Source organism: Lathyrus oleraceus, chromosome 7, assembly GCF_024323335.1.
Source record: "Lathyrus oleraceus cultivar Zhongwan6 chromosome 7, CAAS_Psat_ZW6_1.0, whole genome shotgun sequence".
NCBI classification, from domain to species: domain Eukaryota; kingdom Viridiplantae; phylum Streptophyta; class Magnoliopsida; order Fabales; family Fabaceae; genus Lathyrus; species Lathyrus oleraceus.
This window is the reverse complement of record NC_066585.1, coordinates 77,558,423-77,567,352: the sequence shown is the minus strand read 5'-3', so window position 1 is coordinate 77,567,352 and position 8,930 is coordinate 77,558,423. Positions and strand designations below refer to the sequence as shown.

Here is an 8,930-nt window from a genome sequence, read left to right as displayed (position 1 = left end):
TTGCAAAACAAATTTCAAACCATTTCAATTCATTTCACATCATTCTAAACCATCACATTTGATTCTACAAAAAAAAAGGTATAAGTCTTGACAATTTTGACCAATTGTTGACTTTGGTCAACAGTTGACTTTTTGGTCAACATTGACCAAAGTCAATCCAAAATCCAAAAGCCCAAAATTCTCACCACAATCATCAATCATTTGTCCATTTAGAAGAAAAATGCAAATAAAATTGAATTTTAACGAATTGTTGACTTTGGTCAACAATTGACTTTTTGGTCAACTTTGACCAAAGTCAACCCAAACTCCAAAAAAAACCCTAAAACTTCACCCGTGCCGTCAAGTCCATTATCTCGTGAATCAGTTAATATTCAACCACAAAATACGATAAGGAATGGCACTAGCAACAACACAGTAGCAAATTCGATGAGTGCTCTTTCTTCACCTTTGACTTCTGCTGCTAAGAATGATGGAACAGTTGCTTTGGTTAAATCTGGCTCCGAAATTGTCAAGACTACCCCTGCAGATGAACATCTTACTGCTGCTCTGAATGACTTTGATCCAGATCAATATGAAGGTCATGCTGCCATTTCCGACGGTACGAACAAGCTTTTGATGCTGGTTTTGGCTGCTGTCATCAAAGCTGGTGCCTCTAGAGAGCATGAGATACTTGCTGAAATTAGAGATTCTGTTTTCTCTTTTATTAGGAAAATGGAACCAAAGCGAGTAATGGACACCATGCTTGTTTCACGTGTTAGATTTCTGTATATAAGATCTTTACTTGCAAGGTCCCCAGGATTACAATCAATTAAGGTCTTGCCTGTCGAGTGCTTTCTTGAGAAGGCTAATACGGGGCGCAGTAGAAGTTCCAGCTGAGGGAATAGTCCTGGAAGGTCTCCTGTGCAATATGTTGATGAGCAGATCCAGGGATTTAAAGTGAATTTAAAACCAGAAAAGAAGTCCAAGTTTTCATCTGTTGTGTTGAAGATTCGTGGGATTGATCAGGAAATCTGGAGACAATCCTGTTGCACGCATATCGCATTGCCCAATGCTTTGCAACAACACCATACCATCATCATCATGCTAGCATGCTACAACACATCTAAACAAATCCTGCAGCTAAACAAGGCAAGCAGACTCAATTACCAGGGCAATGTAGTGCAAATTATTGTTCTAGATAGTGTCATGTTTCAGGCACACAACCAAGCAAACATCAGAAGTTGAATGCAATGCTGCAACAATCATGCTAAGACAACATGCAGCAGGCATCTAACATAATCATCAAAACAAGGCACAACAGCAGCAGGGCGGAACAGCTACAAAGAAGTTCAAAAGTGGAAAGCACTTAACATGGTTCAGTCATAATAGTTCCATAATCCAAACAACTCCATTTGTTCCAGCCCTGTGTCATACCAGCTTGGCAAATTCCATGTGAGTGGAAATCCAAAAGCCATTCAGTCAGCCTGCAAGGTTTCATAACAAAGTTCAATCAATTTCCAAATGACAACCCCATATCCTTATCATTTGTGTTCCAACTAATCAGCATAACCATACCTTTGTGACCTGAGATCAATGTGAACCTGTAATGCAAGAGCAACTTCACACATTGAGTCATCAATCCATATTGACCATGATGCTACTTCCCATACCAGGGCGCATACTAGCTGAACCAGGCTAGTTATCCTGCTGCAAAACCAAGACAGAAACAGTCATCCATGAAGTTTGCAATGCACTCAAGTCAAGGTATAAATCAGTATGAATGGGCATGGAACTAGCTGATAACAAATTGATCTTGCATATTGGAATTGAAACCAAGCCATGCAACCAAGGTTCTTAGTGAAGGCTAGTCAAACTGTTCAGTCCAAAACAACATGAAATAACTTGCCAGGTTATGCAAACCCTCATCATTAGCTAGTTACAACAGGTTGTATCCAAGGTGAAAGACAGAAACATAATGCAGAATACCTGTTAAACTAGACCTTACATCATGGTTTAAGTCCAAGCCCCTTGAAATCTAGCCTAATGCAAACCTGAAGCTGAATCATGTTGCAAAATCAAGTTGGAATCATACTGCTGAACCCAGTTGAAACCCTGTTGCAGAAGCAAGTTGAAGCCATAATGCACAAGGCAAAATCTACTGGACAAAACATCAGCAAACTCAGGACACACCTAACATTGCTACAGTCTGGTCTAGAATTAGCAGCATCTCACAGCATCCTGCAAGCCAATGTGCACACAATAACAACCCTGCAACATTATCCAATGGTAAATAATTCACATGCTAACCAACATAATGCTCAACGATTAACAGAACCTAAACTGAATCCACACCCTTCTAAAAACCTTGCCAAGGTCAAAGGGAACCTGCAGACCACAACCATGGAAAACCTGTATCAAGCTGCTACTAAGATCACCAAACCACAGTGCAAAACCTATAAACAGTTAATCTTAAGCAAAGCCAATTAGAGCCACACCAATGCTTTGGGCAAAGGGCACAACATGAGTTCACAGACTAGACAAAACCAATTAGTGCCAACCTGTGCAAAATCAAACATAACAATTTACCCTATGCTGAGTTGGAAGAACATTTCCACAGAGTTCATCCATGTGCACTACCAAAAACCAGTTATGGAAACAGTAGGCTAAACATGCCTTAATCTTGCATCATTAAGTCAAAGTTGTTTAAGCTTTGAGCTGTGATGATGAGCCAAATTTAGGCATGCTTGCTGCAACAAAAGAAATGAAAAAGACTTGTGAAACACTGAACCAAACCTATGTTACCAACATCCACAATTCAAAAGAAAAGGTGAAGCGATTAATCATAACCAGCAACAGGGATAGTAGGTCACTAGAAACAATTCAATCTCATCCTAATTTGAACACAAAGCTCAAGCTCACATATTGGAGGTGACCTGTTCAACTAGTTGCTCAAGCTATTTCAGTTCATTTCCACTTAAGCTAACCTACAATAGCCAGTCTAATTCACTCACTCATTAACCAACTTAACCAACTGAGTTGATTCTAACTAACTGAGTTTCACCATGAACTCAGTGAGTTGAATGCAACTAACTCCTAGCCTGAACATAACAGATTCCAATCCTAACTCCTGTTAACAAAAGCAAACTCATTAACAAGGAGTTTGTCAAAAACAACTTTTGTTTGGTATTTATGGTTGGGATTATTGGAACTATCATATGGAGCAACAATCAGACACTACAACTTCGATGTGGAATACATGATCAAAAAACAGAGCTGTAATCAAACCCATGTTCCATTTAATTCACTGCAGTAAAAAAGATAAAGTAATTAGCAAAGGCAGTAATTCAGGGAATATCCCAAAAAAGGAATGAAGACAAATTTCAAAGAGAAAGTGTAGGCCTGTTTACCTTTTTTGTCGAATTTAACAATAAACAGGACAACCCAATTTCTGAGGATCAAAAGGAGTTTTACAGAGGTGCTCTTTTGGAACCCAATACCAATTGAAACCCTATCTGCAAGAGATAAATAGAGAGGAAGAGAATCAGTGAGGGGGGTGGGCGGCTACGAAATTTCTCATCAATCTCACAGTATCCTTTGGCACAGTGCATAAAAACTCAACCGAGTGAAATTACCTGGAGCGACGACTGCTAAGAGAAGGAGGCGGGGACAGTTCAGAGGAAGACCAAATCGACCAAATCGTCGTCACGTCCGCGGGTTCACAGGTAATCACTTTCTCTTTATACATGATGCGTTCGATTTTGTTTACCGCTATTTGTTTGTCGTTGTTCGAATCCATCACTGGTATCACCCTTTTTTCCATTTGCGTTGTATAATCGAAATTGGAAGCAAAGGCTTTGGGGTTATCTCGTGGTGCTTCTGTACGGTAGGCGTTGTTGTTCTGTAAAAAGGGGGGAATGCTGATTTGGGAAAGAAGTAGGCGTTGGCTCAAACGAACCCAGTTTTGGGTTTATTATTTTTACTTGATTTGTCATGTTGTTGGGTTTCGTTTTTCACAAACCAAATAAATCCATACAGTCTGAGAGGCTATTGGGTGTTCATTCAGCCCAGGTGTTTGTAACCCATGCTGACTTTTTTATTTATTTTATTTCATTTGTTTCTTTGGTTATATATTTGGGTCGTTATTAAGATTACAAGTGACCATCGGTGGTCCAGTGGAGGGGAAGTGGTCTCACCTCCCTTTGGGTAGTGGGTTCGATACCTATATATAGTATTTTACTTCTTTTAACTTTCTTTCCTTTTTTATGTTTATGTGTCATTATATTTCCTCTTATACTTATAGTTTTTATTATTATTTAATAACACAAATCTGTTTTTTCTTTTAATTTCATCATTTATTCAAAACCATTTTTAAACTATAAAAATCATATTTTTCTCGATTCAATATCGAGCCCATTTTCACACCCTTGTAAGTCGATTGCTTTTTAAGCATCGCCATCAACCTTACATAGCTTACTCTTGGGCTTTCTTACAATGAGCCGGTTCTCTTGCACTCACACTGATGCATTATTTGTTGTTTGTCTCCGATTTAATTATTTCATGATTTTGAATCCCCATTTGACAAAATGTACCTCACTTCCCCAATGTGTATATAATGTTGTATTGTTTTATTTCTCTATTTGTTTTAGATACCAACCAAAGAGTAAAATCCACCATTTCTGAAAAAAATACAAAAAATATGACTCGATCCAACGTCGAGTATTTTCTCAATAAACAAATCAATTCATTTCGCCCTCCTATTCTATTCATTTTCTTTCAAACTTTCATCAAATGCTTGATTCAACGTCAAGCCATTTTCTCTAATAAAAACTCAAAAAATATTAATTCATAAGTCAAGACTTTTTCAATAAAGATGGAATTGGAACGTGGTGTATACCACGCACTCCTGAGACTAGGATTCGAGATGTATATCTCGCCAATCCTAGCTCTCGCCATCATCCGATTTACCCACTTTGCTCTATCAAACACCCATTCAAATCTTTCTCAAACGTCCATCAATACTTGATCTAGGTCAAGTCATTTTCACAACAAAAACTCAAAATACCTAATTCTTATTTAACACTTTTTTCAATAAAGGTGGAAATGGAACATGGTGTATACCATGCACTCCTGAGGTTAAGATTCGAGACGTATGCCTCGCCAATCTTAACTCTCGCCATCGCCTAAAATTGTCAATGCGGTTTCTCCAAACCCTTTCTCAATCAAATTCAAAACACTTAATTCTCTATTAAACACTTTTGCAAATAAAGATGGAAATGGAACATGGTGTATACCATGCACTCCTGAGGCTAGGATTCGAGATGTATATCTCGCCAATCCTGGTTCTCGCCATCACTCAAAGCACATCCAACCAATCAAACTCTTTTTTCTCGCCGCCGTGCGACCAATCAAAAACCTTTTAAAATGAAAGATATCTTGTCTTAAGAGATACAAAACATTGTTTCGGCCACGACTGTTGAGTAGAGATAATGACGCTTTTCCGAATGTAGGTTTGTAAATCCTAACACCTAAGTACATATTGCATGACAACTCTAGGGCAGAGCTTCCCCATTTTTAGACCTTTCGTGCGTCTCCGATCCTGTGGCATGTCAATCCGTCCTATTGCAAAGAGGTAACTGCCTAAGACTCGATTCAGCGAGCTGCGACACCTACTGCTAGGACGTGAATACATCGCCCGCTCTCCTTTGACACAACTGGTGTCTTCCTTTGTAAGTCCATGTTCAGATGGCAAGCCCTATGTAGCCGAACTACGGCAACTCTGATTCTCATGTTCAGATGAGATACGTAGGCACAAGATGCGATGTCTTGCCGAGTTTTGACTAACGACTAACAACTAATCTTTGTTTGCTTTCGCCCTTGTTGCGATCATTTCTCTCGCCCTCGTTGCGATCGAGACCTTCCCTTTCTCTCACCCTCGTTGCGATCGAGACCTTTCCCTTTCTCTTGCCCTAGTTGCAATCGAGACCCTTGTTCCCGTAGTTAGGCTGAACTACGTTTTGCTCTGATTCTCATTCCCGATGAGATACGTAGGCATAAGACGCGACGTCTTGGCGAGCACACACATCCCCCCAACCCATAGGTACCCGAGCTACGAAGACTCTGATTCTCATATCCAGATGAGATACGTATGCAATGGATGCGATATCTGTGCGAGTCATTTTTCTTTTAACCTTCTCTTTTAGTAAATAATACATTAGATACAACACACACCCTTTAGACAAGAAACAACAAGAGTGGATCCCGTAGAGTACTACGGATGCGTAGGGGTGCTAATACCTTCCCTTCGCATAATCGACTCCCGAACCCAAGATTTGGTTGCGAGACCTTGTCTTTTCCTTTCCTCTTTCAGGTTTACTTCGAGCGTTTCCTTTCCCTCCTTTGGGATAAATAACGCACGGTGGCGACTCTTCTGTCATTTCTTACTCGCCGGTTGTTTTTTCGCACCTCTGTATTTTTCGGGTTGCGACAGCTGGCGACTCTGCTGGGGACCCGGTTTCCCTAAGCGAGTCCCTCCTAGCTTTGGTAAATTTCTTGTTTGTTGGGTGTTTATGCTTTTGTACAGTCGTTTACTTTCCGCATTTACCTGCTTTATCTTATTACATTCATGTACATATGTTTGTTGTATCTGTGGGTTCCGTGGGTTGTTTGTTTGTTGGGGTGGGATGTTTTATGAGAGATAAGCCCACTACCCAGGCTTGAGCGTACATATAGGTTTTAGAGTGGATAGTCATGAGGCTTGCGCGGTATGTTGCTGCGTTAAGTCGTTCATGAAGACCCACATCCAGACGAGGTTTCTTTGGATATGTTTAGTCCTATGGGTGTTCCATAACGACAAACGTTCCTTTAGAAATCGTCGACTCTGGTGACCATTTCTCGAGAACTCAGTCGAGGCCTCTCCTCCGAGACGCGTTTATGTTAGCTCTGGTGGGCGCATTCTCGCTGCTCAATCCGAGGACCCCGAGATTGGGAACTTGCTTTAGGATATCCTGTTGAGGGGAGTCAGCAGAGGTCTTTTATCCCGTAATAATGCCAAACCTTCAGTGGTAAACGTATTATTCTCGACTGAAGGGCTAAAGCTGACAAACTTCTGTTCTTAGAACCTACCAGTGAGGGGCGGGCTAAATTCAGGGAACCTTAACCTCCAACCAACCCAGTTTTCTGGGGCAGAGTTTTGATCTTGTATTACATTCCTCAGTGGGTTTCTTTTCAGACAGTGCAACCCGACAGATGTTCAAGTAGATACAACAGTCCTGATTTCCATGTCACTGCATTGCATCACATCATTCTGCATTCATATCATTTAACACATGTTTATCTATTCCCAGGGGTTCATATCTTCTTCTTGATTCTAGTCGGGATTTTCTTCTTACACCGTTTATCAAATGTGAGACTGGAATCAAGGGGGTAGAATGCCTTTTGGAATTGATAAACATGTCAGTGCATTTGCATATCCCATAACATGTCACAATGCTAGGGCAATCTCCTCAACACTGCATCAGAAGATCAAGTTCCCAGTCAATGGAAGAATTGTCACCGTCTGTGGTGAGGAGGACATCCTGGTCAGTAACCTGTCTACATTCAAGTACGTAGAGGTGGAAGGTGAAATTCAAGAGACTCTCTGTCAGGCCTTTGAGTCAGTTCAGATCAAGGACGCAGCTCCGATGGAAGGGGTTAAAGCAGGAGCCCCTATCTCATCTTTCAAGCAGGAGCAAGCCTTGGTGGATTCAGGTGTTGCTCCCGGTTGGGGACGTCTGTTGGAGTTACCAATGAAGGACGACAAGTTCGGGATTGGGTATCTACCAGCGCTGACTTCTACAACTTCAGCACTTCAGACTCGTCAGGGGCCGATTACTTTCTCTAGTGTTGGCGTCATCCAATATGGCCAGATCTCTGCGATCGACGATGAAAATGGAGATAGTGATTGCGACATCGACAACTGGGTGCGTCCGAGGATCCCGGGTGAAGTCATCAACAATTGGTCTTCCGAGGAAATTGTCCAAGTCACTCTTCTAGAGGAGTAATTTTTCTTTGTTTTATTCATGCATGTTCAAGTCTTACGTTCCGCCCAGGGCGTAATGACTCATTGTAGGGCTCATCTATGTGAATACCTGCATTGTTTATCATAAATGAAGGACGTCTTTTGCATTCAAACATTTTGTTCACTGTCTTTCTATTTTTGCAGTTTTCAAAATTTCAAAAGAATAAAAATATTTGGCAATGTTTTGTTTAGTTTTCACTCACTGCTCACACTCATAAGCACATACCGTCACTCATGCAGATGCACATCACCGGATCCTATTGATAACAGTTATACTATGGCTCGCTTCGACTTCGAAAACCCAATCTTCCAAGCTGAAGAAGAGGGTGATGAAGACTGTGAACTCCCTGAAGAACTTGCCAGGCTGCTAAAGCAAGAGGAAAGGGTCATTCAACCGCATCAAGAGTCTACTGAAGTGATTAATCTTGGCACCGAGGACGTCAAGAAAGAAATCAAGATAGGGGTTGCTTTGGAAGACGATGTAAAGAAGGGGTTGATTGAACTGTTGCAAGAGTATGTTGACGTCTTCGCTTGGTCTTATCAGGATATGCCAGGGCTTGACACCGACATTGTGGTACACCGTTTACCTCTCAAAGAGGGTTGTCCTCCGGTCAAGCAGAAGCTCAGAAGAACAAGACCAGAGATGGCTGTAAAGATAAAGGAAGAAGTGCAGAAACAGTTGGATGCAGGGTTCCTAGCGGTTACCAATTATCCGCCATGGGTCGCAAACATCGTTCCAGTACCTAAGAAGGATGGAAAGGTACGGATGTGTGTCGATTACCGGGATCTGAACAGAGTTAGCCCTAAAGATGATTTCCCATTACCTCACATCGACGTTTTGGTGGATAACACAGCTCAGTTCTCGGTATTCTCCTTCATGGATGGCTTTTCTGGC

The 8,930-nt window shown here is 41.2% G+C and overlaps 1 protein-coding gene across 1 annotated transcript; it reads left to right on the top strand.

The window, feature by feature from the left end:
- The first annotated feature begins 426 nt into the window (after nucleotides 1-426).
- Nucleotides 427-876, top strand: LOC127102129 (kinesin-like protein KIN-14B). Its single transcript, XM_051039540.1, has one exon. It carries the CDS (start codon nucleotides 427-429, stop codon nucleotides 874-876), a length of 450 nt encoding a protein of 149 aa, XP_050895497.1.
- The last annotated feature ends 8,054 nt before the right edge of the window (nucleotides 877-8,930 follow it).

What these genes read in the sequence shown, in the direction of transcription:
- LOC127102129 (XM_051039540.1), top strand. Translation starts at nt 427, where the DNA reads ATGAGTGCTCTTTCTTCACCTTTGACTTCTGCTGCTAAGAATGATGGA.